At 36.4% G+C, this 27,940-nt stretch overlaps 3 protein-coding genes across 3 annotated transcripts in view; 1 reads left to right on the top strand and 2 right to left on the bottom strand.

Moving 5' to 3' along the window:
- Positions 1-195: 195 nt before the first annotated feature.
- LOC123694218 (TATA element modulatory factor) lies at positions 196-9,391 on the top strand. Its single transcript, XM_045639583.1, has 10 exons — positions 196-2,234; positions 2,336-2,550; positions 2,754-2,895; positions 3,914-4,133; positions 5,106-5,291; positions 6,379-6,571; positions 6,858-7,002; positions 7,107-7,184; positions 7,487-7,681; positions 7,849-9,391. Exons 1-10 carry the CDS (start codon positions 357-359, stop codon positions 7,999-8,001), a joined length of 3,405 nt encoding a protein of 1,134 aa, XP_045495539.1. The 5' UTR covers positions 196-356; the 3' UTR covers positions 8,002-9,391.
- A 5,101-nt stretch (positions 9,392-14,492) lies between these two features.
- LOC123694228 (serine/threonine-protein kinase Smg1-like) lies at positions 14,493-20,167 on the bottom strand. The gene is made up of 6 exons (XM_045639603.1): positions 19,877-20,167; positions 18,457-18,645; positions 17,625-17,788; positions 17,220-17,308; positions 16,574-16,725; positions 14,493-15,522 (listed from the first exon to the last, which is right to left on the bottom strand). The coding sequence occupies exons 1-6, from the start codon at positions 19,982-19,984 to the stop codon at positions 15,445-15,447; spliced, it is 780 nt and encodes a 259-aa protein (XP_045495559.1). The 5' UTR covers positions 19,985-20,167; the 3' UTR covers positions 14,493-15,444.
- A 4,524-nt stretch (positions 20,168-24,691) lies between these two features.
- LOC123694591 (serine/threonine-protein kinase SMG1) overlaps positions 24,692-27,940 on the bottom strand; it is a 113,539-nt gene continuing 110,290 nt past the window's right edge. Inside the window, exons 6-10 of the mRNA XM_045640061.1 lie at positions 27,289-27,497; positions 26,810-26,937; positions 25,561-25,780; positions 24,970-25,371; positions 24,692-24,703 (exon numbers count right to left, since the gene is read on the bottom strand). Of these exons, the coding sequence (XP_045496017.1) occupies positions 24,692-24,703; positions 24,970-25,371; positions 25,561-25,780; positions 26,810-26,937; positions 27,289-27,497 (971 nt within the window). The remainder of the gene's footprint in view (positions 24,704-24,969; positions 25,372-25,560; positions 25,781-26,809; positions 26,938-27,288; positions 27,498-27,940) is intronic.

Below are 27,940 nucleotides of genomic sequence, written 5' to 3'. Positions count from 1 at the left end.
CAAATTAGATACTTATTTATATAAACTGTACTTAATAATACCCGTATTGATGAGACATAAATAAAGTAAACATTATTTTTTTATGTAGAACGTGAAAACAACAAATCTTTGATGTTTAAATTTAAATTGAAAATAAGTTGGAATGTTATTCTTTCTAATGATTTGACATTTGACAGTACAAAAGATAAACAGGAATGTAAACGTCACTAAAAGTGCCTGTATCTAATAACGACGTTCTATTTATTACAAAACATTATTATGGTTTAATTTGTACAACAATTGAGTATTGTTTGACAACACTATTGTGATAAGTTATTGTGCTGTGCTATTATTAAATTGTCTAATGTTTTCTCAATATGAACTGGTTCGACACTTCGGGTTTGACGAGCTTAGCTAAAAATGCACTAAAAGAGGCTCAAAAGACTATTGATAAAGCTTTGGACATTCAGGATGATAGCGAAGAGGAGCAGGAGGGTGCGTCTTCGAGCCCTCCGTCGGCTAAAAGTTCCCCAGAGGCCGGATCGATCCCACAAAAAGATAGCAATGATTTCTTTTCTTCGTGGGGGCTCACCGTCAGTGCAGAAGGTGATACAGATAGCCCAATTAAAGAGCAGCCTGTAGTAACGGAGAGCCCATCAAAAGCGAATTCGCAAAGCCTTTGGGGCTCCTTTGCAGGATCGTTTTTTGAGCAACCTAAAACTGATGATAATACCATTGTCCGCCCTCCTAAAGCGAAGTCATTAAACGTTATATGTGATAAATACGACAGCCAAGATGATTTGTTTTCCAAGAGCCAGTTAGTAATGTCTGATGGGTCAGAATCTTTGGATCAAAAGAAAAATACTAAATCAGAAGATAGACGTAAATCATCACTAAGCAATGCTCTTTCATTTGTATCAAGTAGAAATAGTTCAGATTCAGTAGAAGTTTTGTCACAGAGCTTAAAAACAACACCCGATTCCGAAGCAGCCTCTTATCAATCTGCCTCACAAAGTAGTAGTATGGGCTTGAAACCTAATTCTGAATCTGTTGAAATCTTACCTGATAGTCTTATCAGCCCGAGTTCTATAGAATGCCTCGGCTTTGATAGTTACGCAAGTGATATAAACAGTAGTTCATCTTCAAACTTAACTCCAACCGAAGGATCTGATAAGAAATCAACTCCGATCGGAGAGGGGACAGAAAAAGTAAGAACAGCGGATAGTGTCAGCCTTGTAGCTGATGATGATGAGGACACTATGTCCTATAATTCCATTTCTGAATGCACTGCCCCTACAGTATTGGATACAGATGAAAAACCAATAAGTCCATTTCCAAAAATAGCGAGACTCGATCAGAGGAAACCAGAAAGTATCATGTATGTAGAGCAACCTGCCTCTCAGAGAATGCATATCAGTGAGAATTCGTCCAATGATGGATCATGGTCAGATCGCACTTTGAATGCTGATAATGATAGTATTACATTAGAAAATATTAATGAAGAAAATAAAAAGGAATGTGAAGATATGTCTATGGAGAAATTGAGTGATTCATCTTCCTTTTACAATGTCAATGTTACAGCTGATATGCTCAGATCAGAAAGTTCTTTTGTGAACATAGAGCGCCCAGTACACAGTCCTCCAGGAAGTAATGATTCTTCACAAAAAGACTGTATAGTTAAAGAGAGAACTTCTCCTGTCAGTTCCGACAGTAAAAGTGACCTAGTTAAAATAGGTTCAGATCGTACATCTGGCCATACATCAGGGGATGAAATCGAAACTACCACCTCATCCGACATTGAAATCATACCTAGCCCCAATGGCGACAGTGGAAACGGCTGCAGAAATAGCCCAGGGAAGTATGGGTTCAAACATAAAATGGATGGAACAACATCACCCAACTTAGTTGATTTAGTACTAGGAAAGAATTTAGCTACAAAAATTCGCGGCCACAACAGAGAGTTGTCCGATGCTTCCATTAAGAGTAATATGAGTGACGAAAGCCAAGGTTCAGAAAACGAAAGACTTATGCGCCGTTTGAGTGAAATGGCAGAAATTTTAGATGCCAGAGAGAATAGACTGATGGAAGTTAGTAGAAATAATGCTGAATTAGCCGAATGTAATGCTCATCTCAAGTGTCAAATGGAGAGTCTTATGGCGAAACACGAAACCAGTGATATTAACACAATTACGGAGGATTACACTCAACGAATGTCTGCACTTGAAAAGAAGTTCCAACAAGCTATCAGAGAAAAGGTACAAGATTATTATGATCCTAATCTTTTTCACAAAAATATTAATTTACCATTTTTAATTTTCAACATAAACTAATTGCACAATCTTATCGTTAATTCTAGGACCAGCTCAGAAAGCAATTAGATAACCTTAAACAAGAAATATCAAGAAAAAGTTCAACAAGTACAGAAACGCTTTTGAAAGAGAAAGACGACATGATCGCGCAGTTGCAAGAGGAGGGGGAAAAGTTGGCTCGACAAGAGTTGCAACATTCCAACATTATCAAAAAGCTAAGAGCCAAGGAGAAGGATAATGAACAAGTTATTAAAAGTTTACGGTGAGAAAGAATTTACGACTATTTTATTCACAATCTTACTAGGTTTAAAATTTATATATTTGTTGATATGCAATATTAATCAAATTAATTGAATAAGTTGCCTGTTTTTAGAATCTATCAGTCAGTTACTTACTGACTTACGATATTCTAATACACGAAAAAAAGCTACCGTGATGGTTATGCATGATATATTTCTATTATAGAGATAAAATAGCAGAACAGTCCTCCGAGCTAGACCGTATGAAGCGATCCCTCGCCGCCAAGGAGGAGTTGGAAGTTAGTCAGATAGAAGCTGTTTATCGACTCACTAATGCCAATAAGAAAATGGAAACTGAACTTAATGAGGTGAGGTTATGATTATTATGATAACAAATTTTAACTACTTTAAAAATGACGAATAAAAAGTGCTACATATTTATTTTACACTAGCTGCGCTCCGCGGTTTCACCCGTGTGGCTCCGCTTCTGTTGGTCTTAGCGTGATGATATATAGCCTATAGCCTTCCTCGATAAATGGGCACCGAAAGAATTTTTCAAATCAGACCAGTAGTTCTTGAGATTAGCGCGTTCGAACAAACAAACAAACTCTCACATTTTTTTCGTGCTGGGTATATAATTTAAAATGGCCCTATTTGTACCATTAAAACTGATAACGAAAGGGATATTTCATGTTATTTGGTTTATTAACAAAAAATAGCATTTTCTATCAATTATAGTAATAAAATAACAATGGAAAGATTTTGACCTTGTTGTTGAAATGTACTAACTAACTGTGTACTAATTAATCATTTTTACTGCAGTGAATTCATAAGTTGGCCAATGATACCTTATCACAATGGAAAATGTTATCTTGATCATACTCTACATTAATAACATAACAAATAGATTTGTTATGACTATTCTTTATTGAATCAACATGTAGCATTTATTGTGTATGATAATTCTCGTTTATGCAATATGAATTTTTTTTTGTATATAATTTTTTTTTTGTGGGTGTTTATATGACAACTTAAAAGCCGTGTATTGTGATCTGTTTCATCCTTTTATTGCCATAGGTTTTATTATATTATGTCAAAAATTGTATTATTCATATACCAAGAAGTATTAAATACATTTCGAATTTGAATAGGAACTACTTGTGTAATTTACACATATATGTATGATTATGTTTTTTAAATAAATTGTACTTTCTAAAGAAAACACATTTGTAAAACCATAATTTTATTAATTTAAAAAAAAAATGAATTACGAGTAAGTCAATCCCAAATCCCAATACAATAATATTTATATTTTGCTTAAAAAACAACACATTTTTTTTATTTTTAGGTGTATATCTTACATGTAGAATAAATTCTCATTTTCAGACGAAAAGCGCGCTAGACGACACTACCCAAAAGCTAGAAAGCGCGCGTACGTCACTCGACGCGGCCAGGAAAGAGATAACCGAACTACAACGCAACACAGCTGAGCTTAACAAGTATAGAACAGGGAACACGCAGCTCGAGGCAGCTCGTGAGCGTGCTGAGCGGCAAGCGGAGATGCTGCGCCATGAGCTGAGGCAGCTTAGGGCGGAGCGGGCGAGGGGTAAGGAAAAAAAATTTTTTTTGGTGATGAATGTGAAACTCTGACTCTCCGATCGATACATAAGTGTGATCGATACATAAATTTTGGAGTATTGTGAAAATTTTTGAATTTTGTGTAAAATAAAATGGTTAACAATTAATATCGTTCGTTTTGAATGGATAATAGCTAATTTGCGATGAAGTCTTGTAGGGTTTTATTTTTAATGACTTATCGTTTGTATTTTCAGTTGTAAAAGGTTTGATGGATTAATATGACAATGATAAAAATCTAAATAATATGTACATGTACAGTGCCACAAACTTAACTGACCCGGTGGCAAAAACTGGAACCACGTGCCGCCTTTTTGAAATGTCACATTTTCACAGTCTTTTCATACGGAATATTGAAGTGAAAACTTCTTTAGCGGCGTTGAGCACTTTTTCTGTAATGGGTATAAAATCTGAAACTCGCGTCAGGATACGTGACCTAGCGTGACGGATGAAGACAACGTTAATAATCAAGTTTTCACTTCTGCCGGCACTCCCGGAGTGCAACCCGTCTTTTTTTTGTATAAATAAAAAGTTACTTATTAATGTTAATTTACACCATTGGCAATGACATTATTTTTACCCTTGCATCCGGGGAAATACTATTTAGCGGCACTAAAATCGACATCAGTGACACCGTCACCGGGTCAGTTAAGTTTGTGGCACTGTTCAGCGTAACACTGTCAAATGTGTATGATTTTTGGAAAAAAAAAACTGTGTAAAATAGTGCTTGATGCGTCATCTTTTCATTTTTTTTTTCATTCTTTTCAAACGATTCGTCATATCGTTTTTAATTAAATACTTTTGTTTTCATGTTATTTTTCCGTTGTGTATTCGCATTTTTTTTATATCGTGTTTTTAATTTTTCGTATTGTGTGAATACAAGATTCTTATTTATAGCTCCGATCGATACATAAGTATGATCCTTGTGATTCCTTCTGTGCAGAGGAGCAGCGCTGGGTGAGCCGCGAAGAAGCGCTACGGCGGGAAGTGAGCGAGGCGAGCTTGGCGCGCGCGGCGAGCGGCGCCGAGCGGGACGCGCCGCCCGCCGCGCTGCTGGCCCAGCTCGCCGCGCTGCAGGCCGCCGCGCTGCACCACGAGCGGGCCCGCACTGCCGCCGCGCAGCGACTGGGTACTTACACACACTCGCACTCACACACACATACATATTATGCATTTATACCATAGAAATCTAAATAACAAGACACTAGTAGTCGTAAGCGCGCGTGACATTGTCGCCGCTCAGATGGTGACCATACCACAAGTGCGTTCGTCGCTGTTCAGTTGCTCTAGAGACATGCGTGTGTAAACATGGTGTGTTTCAGCATTTCCCATTGCGGAAATACTTCCACAAGTTGTAATTATACTAATAAAGGAATAACATTTCATCGGTGAATATATTTTTTTTTAGAAATAATGCCGTTTTTCCCTAAAATTAAAGAATATTTACAAGTATTACGAGTGTCACCATAGTAATCGAAATAACAATGAATGACACAGCCGACCATTCTTATTATCACGTTTAACACAAATTTCAACCTTATTTCTATGAGTTTATGTTCAAAGTTATATCTATTGAAAATTGACAACCTCTGTTGTAGAAAAGCCGAATTTTTTCGTATTGGAGCAAAAAGAAACAAAACATCTCATATACTTACGGGTGTTATTCTAAAATAAGCCGTAAATTCGTGCGTTAGGATACATATTCAAAAGCTTGATTTAATATTTAAGTTAGTTTTCACTAAAATCAAGCTGTCCAATAAAAGGCATAGTTTACTTGTGTGTACTGTTTAGCTATCGGTTTAAATGTGTTGATTTTGGCGACAGCGGTTTTCATACGAATTATGACATTATAGCACTTCTATGTGTCTTGTTATTTAGATTTCTATGATTTATACATATGTATGAGTCTGTATATGTCGTGGCCATATAGTAGATTTGCTCACTTTATGAAATGATCAATCAATAATTTCATGAAGTGAGCAAATCTACGATATGGCCACGACATTTACATATATATAGAAAGGCGTTCTTAAAGCAAGCACAAATAACTGCAGCACGCTCTGCGAGCGACGTTCTATTGCAATCACACATACACATACACACCTACAGTCCACACATTTTGCAATTACTCTAAAAAAAGTTTTTCCGATTTTTTGCATTTTTTATTCTCGATTCAAACAACACATTCACAACTTCAATATCTCCTTACAATACAGCGGAAGTGGAGACGCAAGCGGCGAAGGCTGTGGAACGCGAGCGGCTCGCGCGCGAAGAGAGCCAAGCGCTGCAGGAGCGCTTGAGTATCGCGGACAGCTTGCAGCGCGACGCGCAGGCCAAGCTCGACAGCGTCACGCGCCACTGGCAGGGCGCCGTGCAGCGGCTGCAGCTGCTGGAGGGGCAGAGGGACAGGTGAGCCTTGGGTTCCTATCTTTTTAGAAATCACTTGGAAATATACCACAGTGTGGCATCAGAAGTATAGATACATACACCAAATGCGAAACATTCTGTCTTACTACAAAAATCTTTAGACAGGGTTTAACGTTTAAGCACGGGTTCTCTTTATTCAGGTTTTGTCGTCTTTCACAAAGACAACTATTAAAGTGACAGATCCCTAGTTTAAAGTTAGATTGTGTTTAAATTGTTTTGTGGTAAGACCATTAATGTCTTAAATATTTACAAAATGTTTTTTTTTCAGCAAAATCAAAGAATTTGAGGAACTGAAAAATGCTACAGAGAAGCAAATAGAAGAATTGCAAAAGAGAATAACTGAGCTTGAACACTTATTAGAAGAGGAGCGAACTGCTCTGGATACTGAGCGAAAGAGAAATACTATATTGCAGGTAAAACTACGTTTTATTCATGATAAAATTCTAAAAGTTGTTGGGTTGCGTTTTAGAGCTTAAAATCATTTCATTTCGTAATACATATTAACTGTATTTAACAGGAGCAGTTATCGACGCGAGGTGACGTCTCACCTTCGCAGTCTGTGCTCTCTGATACCTTGTCCAACTCTTTATGGAATGTAAGTAAAAATTGTATTAAATTCTTGGTAATAAAATGTGTAATAAATAGCAGAGGTCCTAAAACATTACCCTGAGGCACTCCTTTTGAATTGTATCTTTAAATGTGTTATGTCATCAGAATTCTATATCAAAGATTGTACTGTATACTTTACTTCGGTTCTTTAGACTTAAAATATTGGACTTATGGTTATATTTATTTACTTATCTAAATGTTTTGTTATGAAACTAAGTTGATCAACTAAGTCGAAAGCTGGGGACAAGTCGTACCAACCTTTTTAAATACTTTTATTATTTGCACTAGGACGATACAAGCACAGTGTCGAACATGGGCATCGGCGGGGGGATGTGGATCCCGCAGAGCATCGGCGTGGGGTCGGGGGGTATTGGGGGTGTTGGGGGTGCGGGGGTCGCGGGGGTGAGTGCCGCGCTGCAGGCCGAGAGAGATGCGTTAAGGCAGCACGTGGCCTCGCTCACACAGCAGTTGGAGCACTCGCAGGTTTGTTAATAATGATGAAAAAAAATTGCATGTCATTAATTTTGACAGTGATCTTTTCTTTTCATTTGGTACAATTTGAGAAGTTATAGTTGAAGATGAGCAGATTTCACAACTTTTTGTAAAATTATGTGTAAAATTAATTGTTAATTATTATTTTGTAATTGCAGAGCGTGCAGGAGCAGTACGACGCGCTGCTGCAGATGTACGGCGAGAAGGAGGAGCAGCTGGAGGAGCTGCGGCTCGACCTGCACGACGTCACGCAGCTCTACAAGGCGCAGCTCGACGAGCTCGTCGCCTTGCGCCTAAGGGACGCGCGGTAGAGCTGCGGCTCGACCTGCACGACGTCACGCAGCTCTACAAGGCGCAGCTCGACGAGCTCGTCGCCTTGCGCCTAAGGGACGCGCGGTAGAGCTGCGGCTCGACCTGCACGACGTCACGCAGCTCTACAAGGCGCAGCTCGACGAGCTCGTCGCCTTGCGCCTAAGGGACGCGCGGTAGTGTGACAACCCTAGTATAGCTCCTGGAACAGTATGCGTGACAACCCTAACAACAAACCAGCGTGATAATACAACTCACATGTGACAGCCCTAACACGTGATTCCACACAACGAGCTCGTATAAAACACCATAAAATAAAATTTAAACGTTACAGCCTGCTTCGGTTCTGTATATAATGGCAATAAAATATATGAAGTACTAAATTTGATTGGAATTTTATATAAAAGTAGATACGTGTCTGACGAAATCGCATTTTAATGTAACATTTCTTACATGAAAAATCCTGTAAGTTAATTTTTAAATACCAGAATTGAATTTTGAATTAAACTTGCTTAGTGCATGGCTATATAAAACAGCCTTCTTTGCTCTCGTGTTTTATTTTTACAGAAAATTTAAAATATTAAAAATTACATTTTTCAATAAATCCACCTTAATTTTTACAAGCAATTTTAGTATAAATTATGATGTATCTTCACACATCTTTGCACTTTATAATTTTTTACCTTTTCGCATTTTAGAATTAATGGCAAGTGGCAACCCTATTGTAAGGTCTGTTTGAAGGGAGTTGAAATAATATATTCATACCAAAAGATATAAAATACAACAAAAAGACCTACCTTAAATACGAGTTACGCATGCATATAATTATCAACTTTCATCAAAAAAACTACAACTAGATGATAGTAACATAAATTTTCTTTCGACCAAATACATATTCTAAAAGTATCGAGCATAGAGTAGGGAGTTTTATCAAAACCGATAGTCTGATATTATTCTAAAATATTTGCCGTCATTTGTAGTTCGCTAGCAGTTTTAGCTAATTTTATGTAGATAATAGACAGCGAGTAGTGTAATTTTGTTCATTGTTACATCACAAAAACATTTATTTCGACTCGTAGTTCCTCAAGATGCTTATGTTTGAAAGACCCGGAGTTCAAATATAATTTTATAAACAGAAAATAAAAAAGCATATAATTTTATAGTCAATAATATTACCTTTCGATATAGTATAAGTTCCTATATAATTATTTTATTTTAAAATTGGTGCATTTTTATATAATAAAAAATATTATGTTGTGTGGTAAAATTGTACTTTATTTGAGAATTTATGGTCTAAGATCCGAACATAAGGCGAAATTCAACGGCGTGATAATAGAATGAGACCAATTTTATAATTAATTTGGTCTATTAAAAAATGTATTAAAAATGGGTTGACTTGGAAAATCCTGGACAGGACATTTTTAATGAATTAAAAAAAAAAACATTTGTTTTAATTTTTTATTAATTGCAGTTTCGAGATAATAAAACAATTTTGTAATAAAACAGTGTAACATAATTGTTTTTTCATCATCCTATCAAGTGAAAATAACTGGTACCGACATACCTGTTTATACCTGCCAACCTAGCCGTTTGTCCCGGTAAATATTAGAAAACGACTATGACTGCACATTCTGTAGGTTTCATAATTTAAGTCTATTATATTTTTTTTTATTATCTTGATACTGCAATTAATTAAAAAAAATGTTTTTTTTTTAATTCATTAAAAATGTCCTGTCCAGGATTTTCCCAGTCAACCCATTTTTAATACATTTTTTAATAGACTAAATTTATTATAAAATTGGTCTCATTATAAATTATCACGCCGTTGAATTTCGCCTTATGTTCGGATCTTAGACCATTAGTTAATGTTTTATTATGGGTTAAGCCCCAGAAATCTCGTGTATTTTTCCAATACCTAATTGTTTTCTCGTTTTTGTCTTGTATGTATTGTACATAAAGTATTTATTGTGATATCGGCGTTTGATTTATATTGTACATTGTTTGTTATTTTTGATATTTTATTGGATAATAGTATAAAAAACACGATTGACCTTTCTTGCGTCATTGATAAATTATGGCCATATTGTATTATTGTATAGTTTGGAATAATTTGTTGGTTTTAATTAATTGAATTGTAACATTTGTTTGATAAAGCGTATATTATTTTAATTGTATAAAGTCGAAGATTGAAAAAGCCACGGTCGCTGCGCTTAGATATTATATAAATAAGAAAATATACGTATATATAACACGCAAATGGTTTTATTTTACCTCAACTCCCTTATACCTAAACGAAAATACAATTTAATAATAATAATAATAATAAGGGCGTAGGGATGTGACGACCCCATCGCCCACGGTTGGAATATCTATTGTCTATGTGACAATAGATATTCCACCCGTGCAATCAGTCAACCCGCAGGACACCTTGTGGCGGGGTGTCGGGGAGTAGCGACCCCGCGGGAACCGAGTGCTCCCGGGGGAGGCCCCTGTCTTCATCTCCGGCTTGCCTTCACCGGCCGGTCGGAGTGAAGCCTGACGAGGACAGGACCCCCACCTCTGGCTTGCCTTAACCGGCCGGCCAGAGTGGAGTCGCGAGAGCTTTTAGCTCGAAGGGTGGATGCGAAGCGTAAGTGGCGAGTGGGCACGTGATGCTGGACCCTCAGGGAGCGCGTGATCGGAGTTTAAAGTCCAGGGACGCCTCTCCACCCTTAGCTGCTCACAATATGTTGCCCCCTTGTCGCACTATTGCAGCGACTTATTTCGGGGGCCCATACAGTGAGAGGGCGAGTCACCACCTGCCAACATATTTTTACTTTCTTTTAGTAGAAAGGCAGGTGCCATAGTTTCCCATAGTCCCCAGTACCAGTCCATTTAGCATCCCAATCCATAGCCCAATTATTAAATTTCCATACCCTGCAATAGTCCTACATCGGCCGCGGACTGCCTAGGGCTGTATCTCTATAGTGCAGTCATGGGCAGGCTGCGGCTGGTGTCCCCCAACACATTAAAAGTCTCAAAGGGCCTCTGCGTGTTGGATCCGTGTCCCCACGTAAGCCTTCCAAAGATCCGGGTACCGTCCTTCTGGTGGTACCCGAGTATTATGGAAATGAGAAACATAATAATAATAATAAACACATTTATTGTCAGAATCATAAAGTGATTACAAAAATTGATTTACAAAGGAAAAACAAATAAAAGAAAAATAATAAGAAGCTTATTCCTAAGAAGAAGTAGGCAATGTGGCAGTGAGTGACCTGACAAATGGAGCCAACTCAGTTTATGATGGCAAGGTGATTAATACCTTACCACCACTGATTTTCAGTGACCCCAACTCCCACAACCCCAACAATTTCTAACATCCATGATTTTAGAATGATTCAAATTTTGAGGCTTAAGAGCCACAAAAGACAATTTATTGAATAACACAATTCTGATTTAATCCCCATATCGAAATAAATAAACAAGTGATCAGATTCATATAACCTAAGCATATTCGACATCGTTATAATACAAGCCCATGTACTAATAATCATGTTAGGCATGCCAGTGAGGTAATCGCTGTTGAAAAATCAACAAATGTTGGGCTTATTGGCAAATCTGATACATTTAAAATGTCTACTCCAGATTCAATGGACGAATTCTTATCATTGATCTGCTCAAACCACATATTGATGTGTCCAAACAAACATTCGACCATTTCATGAAATGCAACTACGATATAGCCACGACCGTAGTATATTATTATTAGTCTGTGCCACGACATATCCATATCCGATCCATAACCGAAGGATCCTAAAGATGGCCGGTCGTAGACAGTTACATCTAGCAGATCTGGTACATAGATTGGTACACACTGGAGTTCCTGTCTACCTCTATGAAAAATTGAAATGGACCCAGGATTACCATGGTAAGAATACACGAGGTAGAAGTAGCAATGCATTGGTAATACCGATGCACGGTGCACCACACGTCGGGTTTTAGGGGTGGTTTCAAGTACTCTGCCTCGAAGATTTGGAATGACCTTCCTCCACCCTTGAAACTTAATATGTCATATATATCGTTCAAGCACAAATACAAAGTGATACTTTTGAATAAACAAATATCGAGCTGGACACCCCAATAAAGCATTGAGCAAATTGTGGATTGCGAATGTATAATAGATTGTATCCTTCTATGTATGTATTTATATGTTCTTAGTATGTTTATTTTATTTAATATAATCGTTATATCTATATCAATATCTGTTATTTATATTATATTGTTATTTTTATTATCTTTTTAGAACTGTAAGAATGTTTTTTTTGGTTGGTATTTGTATTTACATGTATAGTGAGCCTCGGAAATAAAAACATACGGGCAAACTGAAAATCAGCGCTGCTCAGGCGTTAAAGCCCGACAGCACGGCTGAGTCTGACCCGATTGCCATGTAACTACTTAGTGTATGTTTTTTTTAGTAATATAAGTAGTTGTTAAGTGTGTAAATGTGGCAATAAATATTTTTTTCTTTCTTTCTTTCTTTCCATATCCATTTGAAAACTTTATGTTGTGTGAAATGCTTGTGATTCGAACGGGCAGCGAATTTCCAAAGCCTATATTGGTCTAAGATCCGAACATAAGGCGAAATTCAACGGCGTGATTATAGAATGAGACCAATTTTATAATTAATTTAGTCTATTAAAAAATGTATTAAAAATGGGTTAACTGGGAAAATCCTGGGCAGGACATTTTTAATGAATTAAAAAAAATATTTATTTTAATTTTTTATTAATTGCAGTTTCGAGATAATAAAACAATTTTGTAATAAAACAGTGCTGACATAATTTTTTTTTCATCATCCTATCAATTGAAAATAACTGGTACCGACATATCCTGTTTATACCTGCCAACCTAGCCGTTTGTCCCGGTAAATATTAGAAAACGACTATGATGCACATTCTGTAGGTTTCATACTTTAAGTCTATTATATTTTTTTTTATTATCTTGATACTGCAATTAATTAAAAAAAATGTTTTTTTTTTAATTCATTAAAAATGTCCTGTCCAGGATTTTCCCAGTCAACCCATTTTTAATACATTTTTTAATAGACTAAATTAATTATAAAATTGGTCTCATTCTATTATCACGCCGTTGAATTTCGCCTTATGTTCGGATCTTAGACCATAACTATTTGAATCACGAGTCGGACTTTAACAAGGCTCAAATAGATGAGCTTTTATTTATGCATATTACTCGACAAAACCTAATCTATCTCAGTAAAAAAAGTGACTCAAATGGCGGTAAGACTCTACGCCCTCGACACCAGGTTTTGTTCGTACCTATGTAATGTTTGAAAATATCTCGACAAAAGCTAAATATCCATTTGAGTCACCTCTCGACCGACTCGTGCTAGAAATTTATCGGAGGGGCAGTGTTGGCGCCTCGCTATCCGAAATCAATTCCGATAGATGGCGTTATTAGTCTTCTTTCCACCAGCCGTTTCTTGCCAGTTCTTCTGTGGTTATTCTCTGTAGAGACAGCATTACGAACCGGTAGTGATAGTTTAAGTATTTTGAAAATTTTTTTGTTAAGCACTTCTAAATAAAGTCTAGTTGAATAAATCAATTTTTAATTTGAGTTTAATATGTAGCCGCTTGCTTGGCGCTACTTGGGTGTAAACCCAAGATAAAATAGTAAAATATTCATAAATATTTAAGTTTCAATGAGTGATTTTTTTTTAATCGGTTCAGTATCAACAGCTTGTTTTGAAAAATCGTACGAAACAAAAATATTTTCTTGAAAATGATGTTTTTTTCACCTTGGGTTCGTTCTAATAATACATTTCTAGTGAGTCCTAGTCCGAGTCAGAGTTTTTTCTTAGAAATAAATATACAGCTTGGTACAAGTTAGGTACCTAATCACAGGTTACATCTTTGTTATTGTAACATATTTTTTTTCCCAGTTTTAAAGTTTTTGAGTTAAGAATTTTGTGATAAGTGAAGAAAGAGTGAAGATTTACTAAATTTAAAGATTTCTCTTTTTGTGACGTTGTAAATGTTACGGAACTGTAAACATTGAAATAAGGATGATACAGTTATTATCATATTGACTAGAGGCAAACAAGTTTAGAAAAAATGTTTAAATAATGCAGTTACAGCAATGTTAAAAAATTTAATTATCGAGTTTATACAAAATACATTTATGATTTCTTTAAAATATTTTACTCATTCGACAAATATTATGTTCGCGGGTTCGATTCCCACCTAGGGCAAATATTTGTGTGATGAACATTGAGGTTTGCTCTGTGTCTGCGGGGTGGTAATTAATTTTATTTTTGTATTGTGGTATTAACTATTAAAAATATGTGACCATACCTCGGTTTACTGTGTTACGTGTACAAAATATTGTTTAATATTTAGCATTGGTCTTCAACAATCTTAAAAGATGACCACGGACCTTTAATTTATTTGTGATTAGTCAAGGATTATCAAAGAGGTAGATAAATAAAACACAATTTAGACATACACCATTTATTATATTAATATAGTAATGAAGCGATACAAACATACACTGGGAACTCGGTCGTCGCAACAAATACCCGTTGAAAATACTATTTGCAATTTCGAATAATTTAGATGAACATTTAATATATTTTTATATAAGATACATACAAAAAGATAGCAATTGTTATGATTTAAATTTCCAAATTTATGTATGAGATAAAAAAAATAAGCATATATATTGTATAGGGTATTTTTTACGACAAAATGCGAGTTCCCGTCACAAACACACTATACACTAAGAAGATATGAAGTAACATTCAACAAGAGCGCAAATATATCGCATGTGGGAGCTCACTTTCTGAGTTAAAATGATTGTAAAATAAAATCTGTTGATTTCAAGACGGAATAAAAGTATTTATTTTTAAAGATTTGTAAAGATATGGAAGTCCGGAGAATAATTATCGAAAGATGTGATTCGTAACAAGCCACTGAATAGTCGATGAACGTTCGATATTCCTAAAGATCTAAGCCTAAATAAAAGTAAAAGAATGAAATTTTAACGTCGACAGACATTCACCGCCATCTTAACCGGAAAACTACTTTTAGTCTAATGGATAAAATAAATGCGACTATGTTTACTGAATTTGCCGAATTTGATCGTTTTGAACCACTATCGAGCCGGGGCGTAGAATGAACAATGAAATATCGGGCCACAGAAAATGAGCTCAATGAGCCCTACAGAGTACACTAAGCCGTACAACCGAGTCGTGTCGCGGCCCCTATGGGGTCGCTGGGAGCCCCGCGTGCCGCGTGGGGTCCGTGGGGTCCGGCGGGTCCCGTCGTGGGGCCCGAGAGCGCGCGGGCCGGGGGGCGCAGGCGCAGCTCGGGCGCGTCGTGCCGCGTCGTGTCGCGTGGTGCCGCGTGTTGTTGCGTGTTGTCGCGTCGGGTCGCGCCATGACGCGTTCACACCCAGGCCATCCAACCTTCGTACATCATGCACAGGTTTTCGACGCTCGTCGCTTCCGATATTATGTATTCCACCTGTAACGTTGACACGTGTCATTGAATAGAACAATTAAATTATATCAAACATGCAAGTTTTATTTGCAATATTTCTACATCTACAACTCTATTTTTAATACAGGTTACCTACTCGGTAACCTAGCAAAGATGCCAGTCTCGAACCAATGATTGATACATACCTATCACTAAACATAATATGTACAACACCTAATGTATTTAGCTCTAAGGTTAGGTTAAGTTTGATCGAATAAACGAATTTGAATTCTATTTTTAACGCAGTGTTTCGAAGATTTTACAGCGTGCATGGTCACTAGGTGACTATGACGGTATACATATATCTCGACGTTTTACAAAAGCTATTATTTGAGAGCTACCTCCACTTATTCAATTTCTCAAAAATATTGAAAACTCAGAAAAATTGAACACAAGAAAAGACTATGCATACTATTTATTTATTTATTCTTTATTGTACATATACCGAACAAAATAAGCTATACTATAATTAGATACAATCAACTACTACTACCTATCTGCAATATGTACATTATAGTCGAGCCAATTTAATAGGCAACATTTGACGTCTATCAATTTTATCTTGGAAGAGATGTAACTTGCATAAAAACATCGATTAAAGTGAATTAATCGATACGGATTTGAAACATTTGTCAATCGAATTTATTAATTTATGATGATTTTTATTGACAAGTAATCAATGCATTCGATTCTAGATGTCAGATTTCGATTTTTAGAGTAACATCTCTGGTATTTAAAAAGAAAAAAGGTTTATTGACACAAAATTGTAGCGACGTCAGTTCTTCAATTCAGAAATTGTTTATTATGTTTAGAATGGTTTATCAGTAAAATGAAATCTTAAAATTACTTGTATCGGTCATTATTATTATAAATATGTAATCGTAATTGAAAAAAGTTAAGCAAATGTGCAGTTCTAACAAAACGAAATATCATGTTATTCTATGTCGTCGTTACTAGGTTACGTTGTTGAATTTTGTTGAACTGTCAAATGTTGCCTATTAAAATGGCTCTACTATAGCTATAACTGGAACTATACCTGTTCGTGTGGTGCAGCCCGGCGTGTGTTGAGGTGCACAGTGAGCGCGGCGGGCTGGTTGGCAGGCGCAGCTGCAGCGGGCAGGTCCCGCCCCTCCAGCCGCAAGCGCACGCGCCGCCACACACCCGCGCCCACTGAGCTGCGACGCTCGCCTGTACACACAAGTTACATCAAATATAATATAATATATACTATCTATACTAATATTATAAAGCTGAAGAGTTTATTTGTTTGTTTGAACGCGCTAATCTCGGGAACTACTGGTCCAGTTTAAAAAATTCTTTCGGTTTTAGATAGCCCATTTATGCTATGGGCTATATATCATCACGCTATGACCAACAGGAGCGGAGCACTGCGGATAAAACCACGGGACACAGCTGTAATATAACAAGCAACGAAAGCTGTAACTTTCGTTTCTATGAACGTAATAATTACAAAACTAAACACTTTTAAATTTATTTCGTAGATTTATATTACATAAAAATATATCTTAAAGTTTCAACATTATTTCCAAATCCGGTCAAAAAATACTTCAAACTTATTTAAAAAACATATATTCTTCAACCAAACTATACATAATATTATAAAGCAAAGGCCCCAGCAAGAACTCTTGACGAACTATTAAAAATACATAAAATATAGTTACCGTGTCTGTTAGAAGGTCTCACTGCGGCGCCGAGTGCGGTCTGACGGGTCAATTTCTTGTTACCGCCCTCCGATAAATTGTTGGGAAGTCTAAAAAAAATAAATGTTTTTTAATTCTACTAATATCATAAATGCGAAAGTTTGTGAAGATGGATGAATGATTGTTATTCATCCACGCAAATACAGAACCGATTACAATGAAATTTGGTACGTGAAATTAAATAGGAACGCGAACTATGCGGGTCTTCTTTTGACTGAATTGTAATATTGACAAGATTTTAAAAGAGCAACTATTGAGTTTCTTGCCGGTTCTTCTCCATACTGATTTCCGAATCGGTGGTAAATGTAAAAAAAATTATGACGATTCAAAAGCTAGTAATCTGTAAATAAACTTTCGCATACTCACTCGAACAACAAATTCATGAGGTCGGGCAGCTCAGTGGTGAGTGCCTGTGCACAGCGCGCGACCGCCAACACGTCCGTGTGGGTCGCGGGTTCGGTGCTGATCGTGTCTAGTGCATCGGTGGCCGCTTGCCAACGTTCGAGAAACTCGCTCGCTGCGTTGTCACCCTGGAATAGTGGAATAAATATTTCAGTTAGGGGGCGTCCATTAATTATATGGTGGTTTTATGGTATTTTTATCCCCTCATATTAGTGAAACATTTAAGGCTTCTTCCTTTCTCCCTATATCATGTGGTGTCTGTGATTAACGGACAGCCCCTCACAGATTAAAGTGGTTTTCTAATAAATTTTTGAAAGATTACGTGAAATTACGCATAAAAAGTTTGAACATATCTTTTAATAGGGTTAAAAAATGTGTCAGATTGTAGAGATAATAGATTTAGAAGCGTGTATATTGTATCGTCTCTGTTTCGTATAAAATTCCACGTTTACGAAATAAATAGATTCACGCTCAAATAATATCCGCAATAAAACTCTGTTCGTGCGTGTATTAAGCAGAGTTTTCGAATAAGCGATATTTACATTCTGCAATCTGTTATTGTAACTATGTATAAAAAAATGAAAATATACAATTTGAACATTTATAACGTTAAAATGTTTCTTGACAACTTTTATATTAATCTACTTATATGTCGCCTATAAATGGTACGTTAGTGTGTCCAGCCCAGCTCAGCGCTGTTATCCAGCTTTTTAAAAAATGGACAAAAGCACTTAAGTGTAGTTGCCTATACGGTACGTATAACGGTACGGTATAACGGTAGGTTAGTGTGTCCCACCTCAGCGCTGTTGTGTAGCGGCGCGCGCAGCTCGTGCAGCAGCGCGGGTCTAGCGGCTGCAGCGCTGCGCAGCGCCGCGGCCGCCGAGCGCAGCGCTGCAGCCGCTGCGGAGCGCCGTTCCCCTGCTGCGGCGGCAGCGCTGCGGGCGCTGGACGACATCTCGCTCACTAGCGCCGATACGCTCTCCACCTGCCAAGTGCAAATCGTGTTTTATTCATCGTCGTTTCAGCCGTGGGACGTCCACTGCTGGACGAAGGCCTCCCTCAGGGTTTTCCACCGCGACCGGTCACCGGCGGCCCGCATCCAGCGGCTCCCTGCCACTCTGTCCATCTTGTGGGTGGTCGTCCCACGCTTCGTCGTCCAGTACGTGGTCTCCATTCGAGAACCTTTCTGCCCCAACGGCCATCGGTTCTGCGGGCTATGTGCCCAGCCCATTGCCACTTCAGCGTGCTAATCCGGCGAGCTATGTCGGTGACACCGGTTCTCCTACGGATCTCCTCATTTCTGATTCGATCTCGTAGAGAAACTCCGAGCATAGCCCTTTCCATAGCACGTTGAGCGACGCTGAGTTTGTGCACAAGGCCCAGTTTTATTCATACGACGATTCAAATTCAAATTCATTAATGCTTGAACACGTACATTAGATGTTTTTGTATTACAAAGAATTGCGTAACAATGTTCGCCATGTGAACTGGTATGCAATCGCATAGTATATATATTACTTATTCAAACATTTACGAAATGAATTTAAGTTAATTAAATACATTGTAGTAGTCCCAATTCGATTAAATACCTAATAAAATGATGTCTAAATTATTCTAATGTCACAGTTTAAAAATGTCAGCGATAAAAAAAATAAACTTTCATCAATTGCCATTCATTAAAATTTTATTTACAATTTGTTGATATCGACCCATAAGCCTTTAATTATAAAAGAATGAATTTATGAAAAATTCTCTATTACATACTTAATACAAAACTATAAAATTTTTTCCTATCGCTAAGTTTACAAAACACATCTGTTTATAAAACACATCTTCGACTTTTCGAATCCGACTCGAAGGACCAATATTAATGGCCTATTAAATACTTCTTGAAATCTCTTTATACATATATATTATTATAATTTAGAAGTTACAAATTAATTAAATAGTTCATATTCAGAAGTTAAAAAAAAACTAACTATTTATCTAGAAAAACAAATCCATACTAATATTATAAATGCGAAAGTAACTCTGTCTGTCTGTCTGTCTGTTACTCAATCACGCCTAAACTACTGAACCAATTTGCATGAAATTTGGTATGGAGATATTTTGATACCCGAGAAAGGACATAGGCTACCTTTTATTGCGAAATATGTACCACGGGCGAAGCCGGGGTGGACCACTAGTTAAAAATAAAACAAAATAATAATACTTACCCAATGTGTATCAATGCCGCTATCTGGATGTAACATTTCAAGTAAAGACTCCTCTACTGGTGATACTTGCAGAGAATACTTCTGTGCTAATGTGCATGCCTGAAACATTATTATATTGAAGAAGTTAAATTACGATAAAAAAAATTGAATGAAATTTGTATTTTGTTTCTTGTAAATTTTTTATTTGATAAAGAGTTTTTTTAATATTTTACGGAAAATGTTGAAACTAAACAAGAATAATTGTGCATTTGTTCTGTAGAATATTTTGAATTAGCCATATCTTCAGCTTGTTAACTAGGTTTTGTTTTGGTGGGTGAAGTAAGGAAAGTGTACTTTTTCTGATTTTGAGAAACGTTATTGCGAGGTTGATATAATATTATGTTTATTATTGTATTATAGAATTTAACGTTGTAGAATGCGTGGAGTAGGGATCGTATATTCACTTATTATTGGAGCGTTGTGAATGTGCGAGCAATGTTTACGTGTGTGTACATGTATGTGTGTGAGTGTGCGCACGCTCGTATACTTGCATGTAAAGTATAAAAAGCAAAGAGCAGTAAGTGTGTGTGCAAGTATACATTACACATTTTAATAATTTGTTTGTAACTATAACGTAACTATTGCAGATATCAAAAAACTTTAAATTGATATTGAAAGTACACAGCCTAATGAGTAAAATGGCCTTAATAAATTTTTAAAAATAAAACGAGAAATATCTAAAAAATTAACTTAAAAATTTTCCATATTTAGTATGAGATATGAATATCTCATGTACATTTAATATGAAAGATTTTAACTTTTTTTAGTATTCTGCTTAAATTATTTCGCAAATTTGAAGGGAAGTTCATTTAGGAACTGTAAATAGAGCTCCTCATTGTATTGCACAATGAGGACGTCACTTCGAAAATCTGCAATGAATACAAAATGTATGGGAGCGTTTAATGTAACATTTCTGGATATTTCTCGTTTTATTTTTAAAAATTTATTATTGCCATTTTACTCATTAGGTTAAGTATTTTCGATATCAGTTTAAAGTTTTTTGATATCTGCAATAGTTATGGAATAGTTGCCTATGCACACAACGATCACACCCTGTATAATATAATATTTTTTATTTATTTATTTTTTTTTTATTTATTTATTTATTTATTTATTTATTTATTATTACAAAGAACATGTTACATGCGTTTCAGTAAGATATACAGGTACATAACAATTATTAGGTACAAACAAACATACTTCCCTCCGTGCTAGTCGCTGACGCCACTGTGTTACAGCAGGGAAGTTTATTATTATTTTAATTTATTTATTTACTTATTTTTTGCAAAATGTACACTACGGTTTATATAATATTATAAATGTTCTCGTTATACAAGTTCTGATGCACATATAAAACTAATGAGTATAAATAATAGTAAGGTAACTTTAAGTAATAGGTTCTAGATGGTACTAGCCACAAACAGTTTTTCTGTCTCGTTGTAGTCGAGGCGAAGCAAAAATTTGTCCAAAGATTTACTGCAAAGGTATCTACTCATGTCTTTTATTTTAATTTTATTGTTAATATAATTATACAAATAGGGAGCAATATAATATGCAAAATTTTTCGCAAAACGAGTTTTACAACCCGGCACACAGTAGATCTCTTCAATGCGGGTTTTTCTTTTTGTAACAACGGTAGAAGATGGAAGAGCTTTGTGCTGCTCCAGGACTATTATTTTTATAAACAATTGCCTCACAGTCAGAACGCGGCATTCGTTGTACAAGAGATTTGTTGGATATCTAAACGGCTTAAATTGCAGTACTTTTAAGATACATCTCTGTGTGCGTTCAAGCTTAAGAAGTGTTGTTTTATTTGCGCCACCCCAAGCCAAGATACCATAATTAAGGAGTGATTGGCATAAAGACTGGTAGACGATTTTGTTCGTGGTTTCATCTTTAAGTCGTCTTATTTTTTTAAAAATTGGGATAAGTTTACGTATTCTACTTTTTAAATCATCTATTTGCGGCTTCCAGCTTAAGTTTTTATCTATTGTTATCCCTAAGTATTTTATAGTATCGACAGGGCAAAAGGGTATAGCAATCGCAGTTTCCTACATTTAAGCACGTATGCGCCTTTATGGTAAAATTATGGGGAGGTCTGGTATTATTTTTAAGAGAAAAATTTATATATTTAGTTTTTGTAAAATTTAAAGTTAAAAGATTATGATTTAGCCAATTTATTACCAATCGCATGCCTGATTCAGCTGCCAAACGAGCAGATTCCCATGTCTCCCCTTGAAAAACAATAACAGTATCATCAGCAAAACTTATTATCTTCGCGTCAGGTATATGTAGATTACATAGGTCATTTAGGTATATTAAAAAGAGCGTAGGGCCAAGTACCGATCCCTGAGGAACGCCAAACTTTATGGACCGCTTTTGGCTCTGTACATCACCAATTTTAACAAATTGAGTCCTATTTGATAAATAATCTCTAAACAATTCTAGCGGAGTACCACGGATTCCTATTGATTCAAGTTTTGCCAGGAGCAGGGGGACAGAGACAGTATCGAACGCTTTCGCCAGATCCAAAAAAACACCCAAACATTTTATCTTCCTGTCTAGGTTGTTAGCGATAAGAGACACAAGAGTATTGATAGCATCACTGGTCGATTTTTTTGCACGAAAGCCAAATTGGTTAATTGAAAGTATGCAATTCTTTTCCAAGTAATTAACGAGACGCTTATTAATAAGCTTCTCCAGAACCTTTGATATGGTTGGCAAAAGTGAGATGGGGCGATAGTTGGTTATACTGTCTCTGTCTCCCGACTTGTAGATCGGCACAACTTGAGATTGCTTTAAACGATCAGGAAACACACCCGATGATAAGCATATATTGCATAATTGCGTGATCGGTTGGCCAAATATAGCAAGATTTTTCTTTAAGAAAATAGATGATATGCCATCATATCCTGAAGCATAAGTGTTTTTTAAAGCCAAAATTGTACTATTAACCTCCAATATATCTGTTTCCAATAAAACAAATGAATTGAGTGAAATGGCGCCTTGATTATTTTTAGATTTGAGCTGAATTTCTGATAAATTTAGTTGATTTAAAATATTTGAAGCTAGTTCATTACCTATATTAATAAAGAAATCATTTATAAATTCAATAGAATGGACTGGAGTGTCCTTAAGTTTTAATAAATTTAAAGCATTATCAGGGCTTTTTAATGAGTTACTGTTTATATGGCAAATGCGTTTAATAGTTTTCCATGACTTTTTAATATCTTTTCTGTTATTATTAAGCTCAATTTTATCATAATTGTTTTTAGAAGTGTGTAAAATATTACTACAATGATTCCTATAGCGTTTATATATGAGTTCAAGTTCCTTGTTATTTGGATCGTTTTTGTTTCGGCGGTGTAAAATATCTCTGAAACGTATACATCGCAGCAAACCTGGTGTAATCCAGGGTTGTAAAATAGATTTTCTATTAGTTTTTTTAAATAATCGGGAACTATCGCTTATAATTCTACCAACGGTATCAAGCAAGGAATTAATTAGACTATTTGGATCATTTGTAGATAGTAGATTGTGCCAATCTACCAATGAAAGTAGTTTGGAAGCTTTTGAGTAATTTATGTTGGTTGTAAAACATGTTGTCTTAGCTATACTAGTTTTTGGTTTTTCTGAAAAAGTAAGAAATATAGCAGAATGATCCGTTATTGCAGATTCACATACAAAAGTAGCCACTTTTATATTAGATTTTACGAAACAGTGGTCAAGACAGCTTTTACCACGTGTAGGTAAAGAGTGACTTGGTAAGAATCCATGACATGCAAGAAAATCTAAATATTCGTCAGATCTTTGATCAGTGTTCTCATTACCGATGTCAATATTTAAGTCGCCAATTATGAAGATATTAGGAACAAGCCTTAAGTTACACAATATTAAGTCAAAAGAATGCAGGAATTTGTCTATTGTCGCAAAAGAGGGAGACCGATAAATACAAACAAAAGCATATTGTTTAGCAATAGTTATAATTAGACCATCAGCATCATCCAAATCTGATTCAACAACTTCGATATCAGTAATATTATTACGTACGTACGCAGTTACCCCGCTGTTTTGGTTTATATGTCTTGTAGTGTTGTAACTATGATAGTTCTCTAGGGGTGGAACAAAGTCATAATTCTTAAGCCAGCATTCAGTAAGTATTATTATATCGCACTCGAACGCACAACGTGACAGAAAAACCTTAAATTCCAATAAGTTTTTATTAATACTACGAATATTTTGAGTAACAATTTTAAAAGAGGAATTAAAAGAAAAGCTGTTATGATTAAGAAGTTCCGGATTAGCAATTAAACAAGAATTACCCACTCCAATCTCACTGTCAACTTGGTTCCCAAGCGTTTCCACATCATTTTTATCCATTTTCCAATTTAGGTATGTATGGTAAGTATTTTTGACAGTAGTTCCTGGGGATGGGTGAGTAATATTTAGTTTTTTTGAGTCTTCTTGATAATTTTGGGTACTCCATTGAAGTATTTTATACATAGTTCTTGTTCACCTTCTTCAATGCGACGATTCATCTCTTCTCTTACTGATAATAAATGGGACTTTTGCGCAGGCGTTTGGTCATAATACATAAAAACATTTTTAGGAAGTTTAGTTCTATTTCGCAGCAGAACTCGGGGAGTATCATTCGAATTAAATATCACTTTTATCGGTCTACTTTTATTAGGAATGAATTTTCCCAACCGTATGCACTTTAATGGCTTCGGGCAATTTTCGTACATTGTTGAGATAATTTGGAAAACTTTTTCATAGTCATATGTGGTTCTAGAATTAAAATTAGTATCAATTTTTTCCGAAATACCGACTAAAATTACATTTTTTTCACGCTCATTACGCTCCTTCAATTCCGAAATTAAGGTTTCATCAATAACGCTTGTTGTTTTCATTTTGTCGTGATCCGGTAATAATTTTAGTTTTTGAAAGTTGTTTTCTAGGGTTGAAATTCTGTTTTCTGACGAGATTAGAGTAGAACGAATTTTTTGAGAATCACATTTCAAGTCATTTATTTCTTGGGTAAGCGAATGCGTTACCGAGTATATGGCAGTTATATCTTCTCTAATGCATGATATCTGTTGACTTAATTTAGTTAAATTTTCATTTTGATCTTTGGCAAATTCTTGGAAAAAATTCATGATTTCAATACGAAAATCCGCTAAGTCTTTTTTAAAATCTTGTTCATACGTGCGCTCCTTTCTTTTTCTTATGTTAATATTTGAATTCTGTGTTTCCTCCATGCCGTATCCACGCAGATTCGGTGTTGATCCGCCTCCGCTACCGCTGCCGCTTATAAATGTAATACTCGGCGGCGTGTGTTGCAAACTCATAGCGAAAACCGGTTTGTTATCGTAAATACTGCACGGGCGTATTACTAAACGCTTCACTTTTAGTAGGAATGTACTTTTGTATAACGTCAATGGCAGCTTCAAAGTAGACTACGTAAATGTTCATATAACTTTAAATTAATTAAAATAGCTTAACACACGTTATTTCAAAGTAGATAACATCCGTAGTTAATAGTAACGACGAGTTTATAGCGAGTCAGACCGTGTACAGGCGCCGATAACACGAGTGCATCGCGCTGCGGCCGTGCGTAACTAGTAATATGCGTAAAAGCAGCGTACCTTCTCCCAGTGCGCGAGCGCGGTGCGCACGGTGCGCGCGGCGCGCGCGGGGCGCGGGGCGGCGGGCGCGTGGTGCGCGGCCACTGCGCGCGCGTGCGCGGCGAGCTGTGCGGCGGCACCGCGCAGCCGCCCCGCGCGGCCCCGCGCCGCGCCCCACGCGCCCTCCAGCGCGCCCACCACGCCGCGCAGCATCGGGTTCGCGCCCGCGCCCCACTTCACTCTGCAACGCGCACATTAACCATTCAAATTGGAAACAATTATAATTACAAATATTAAAAGACTAGCGGTCCGCCCCGGCTGCGCCCGTGGTACATGTTCACGTTTTCTCTACATAAGAACCATCCTACAACTTCAAGGAATATTATAAAAAAAGAATTAACGAAGCCGTTCTCAAGTTATGCGCTTACCAGCACATTTTGGGATTCATTTTTATATTATAAGATGAATCTACCACTAGACATCCACTATTGGAATACACTCGCTTCACTCCTTCGCTCCTCGCCATCTTATTTTTACACTAAAAACTAACTACCTAAAAAATTTTTATACATCAATTAAATGATATAAAATTCTGTCCGCTATGTAACATATTATACTTATTACATAGTATGACACCCACGACACTCATTTTCCTATACTTTTCCTTCTATAAATATTATATTCCATAAAAAACTCGTTCATTGTCCCATAAAACAAATATAAATCATTTACTGTAACCATATTAACACAATATAATTTTCGTTCAATATACACACCAATTATTATCATCATAATTTTAAATAATCTATCAACATAAAGACAAAAGAAATATATCTAATCTTAAATGGATACGTTAATACTGCGAAAAATAGTAATATCATTTTTAGAAATATTACAATATAAAATAAAATACCAGACGATTTTTAAACTACCTGTAAACAAATTCCGGACGAATTTTCGTAATTTTTTTACAGGTTTTACATACAAGGCAATAAATCAGTTTATTGGTTAATTGCCTTGTAATTAACCAATAAACTGGTTACAAATAAAAAATATCGATACAAATTGAATGTATGATGATATTTGGACATATTATATTTATAATTATTTTCTACTATAATTTTGTGATGAATGTTACGGATCTAGTATTCCGTGAACTACGAGTCAACTACTACGAGCAGAATTTATAAGAATCTATATAATCCGTACCTGCATAATATTTTTGTAATTCTACATTCTACAATTAAAGAAAATTAGAATTAGAATTTACCTCTGGTGCGCATTCTGCAGCGCGGCATGCGCACGCGCAAGCGCAGCGGCGAGTCGCTCAGCAGCAGCCGCTAGCTCCGCCCCTCGCCGGGACACCGCCGCGTGCGCTTCAACCCCACTCTTTAGGACCTACAGACCATGTACATAGCTATTATTTACGTTACACTATGATCACTGATCACTACATTTTTCAAATTCAATTTTTCAAAATCAAATTTCTCTACAATAATGAATAATTTGAAAATATTATAAGTTATATTAAACAGGATTTAAGATGCAATTTAAAAATTTAATTGAATATAACTTGAGTTTAATATTTATTTTTTAACTATCCGTACGCTTCGGTAACGCCTAGACATTTTTCCATGAAAATATTTAGACAAATCTTACCAAATAAAAATCATTTAAATTCGTAGCCGGCTCTGTGACTTATACGACTTTCTTTTATAAAGAGTAGTAAAAATTATATTCCATACGCACCTCAGCATGTAAATGCGTATGCGCGGCGGCCCTCAGCCGGTTGGCCCGTGCGGCGGCCCGCGCGCACTCCACCGCACGCAAAGCGGCGGCCGCGCGGTGCACGCGGGCGCGCGCCGCCACCAAGCGAGCCGCTAGTTCCGCGCCGCGCTCCCCGCCGCTGCGGCACACTTTGTCGCACAGGGATTCTAATGATACGCTCCACGATGCTCCTGAAATGTTCTTGTTGTTAATGGTTTGAGATTTTGGGGTAAAAAACGTTATTTGCTTTTTTGGGTGTTGGTAAAAAAACATTTTTAATATTAGGCTGTAGTAAAAATTTATTCAACATAGAATATAAGGGAACGTGTTGGTATTTAGAAAATGGTATCATCACACATTTGTACGGATAATAAAATCTAAGAATTAAGAGTCCGGCGGAGGCCGCTGCCAACTGCAATTCGAAGTGAAGGCAAAATACGCTCGAATATTGTTGTCTCTGTTGCACAATTCCCGCCGAAGCCGCGCGTGAATTTGTGTGAATAGTGTGTAGTTGTGTGAGTGTACCATTCATTCATATTGACAAACGCATTTCTTTTTATTTAGGAATATAATGTTTCTTATTTACTTTATTTTTGCAGCAAACTTTGGGCAATCGTAAGTGTATGTGCAGAAT

This window comes from Colias croceus, chromosome 9, assembly GCF_905220415.1.
Source record: "Colias croceus chromosome 9, ilColCroc2.1".
Classification (NCBI taxonomy): Eukaryota; Metazoa; Arthropoda; class Insecta; order Lepidoptera; family Pieridae; genus Colias; species Colias croceus.
Note: the sequence above shows the minus strand (reverse complement) of the source record. Positions and strands in the feature narration are given on the sequence as shown.

What these genes read in the sequence shown, in the direction of transcription:
- LOC123694218 (XM_045639583.1), top strand. Translation starts at nt 357, where the DNA reads ATGAACTGGTTCGACACTTCGGGTTTGACGAGCTTAGCTAAAAATGCA. An exon ending in CAAGTTATTAAAAGTTTACG is followed by an intron (nt 2,551 to 2,753) that starts GTGAGAAAGAAT and finishes TTTCTATTATAG; the next exon opens with AGATAAAATAGCAGAACAGT. An exon ending in AGCAGTTGGAGCACTCGCAG is followed by an intron (nt 7,682 to 7,848) that starts GTTTGTTAATAA and finishes TTGTAATTGCAG; the next exon opens with AGCGTGCAGGAGCAGTACGA.
- LOC123694228 (XM_045639603.1), bottom strand. Translation starts at nt 19,984, where the DNA reads ATGTTTCAGGCATGCACATTAGCACAGAAGTATTCTCTGCAAGTATCA. An exon ending in CTCATGAATTTGTTGTTCGA is followed by an intron (nt 17,309 to 17,624) that starts GTGAGTATGCGA and finishes TATTTTTTTTAG; the next exon opens with ACTTCCCAACAATTTATCGG. An exon ending in GGGCTGCACCACACGAACAG is followed by an intron (nt 15,523 to 16,573) that starts GTATAGTTCCAG and finishes TCAACGTTACAG; the next exon opens with GTGGAATACATAATATCGGA.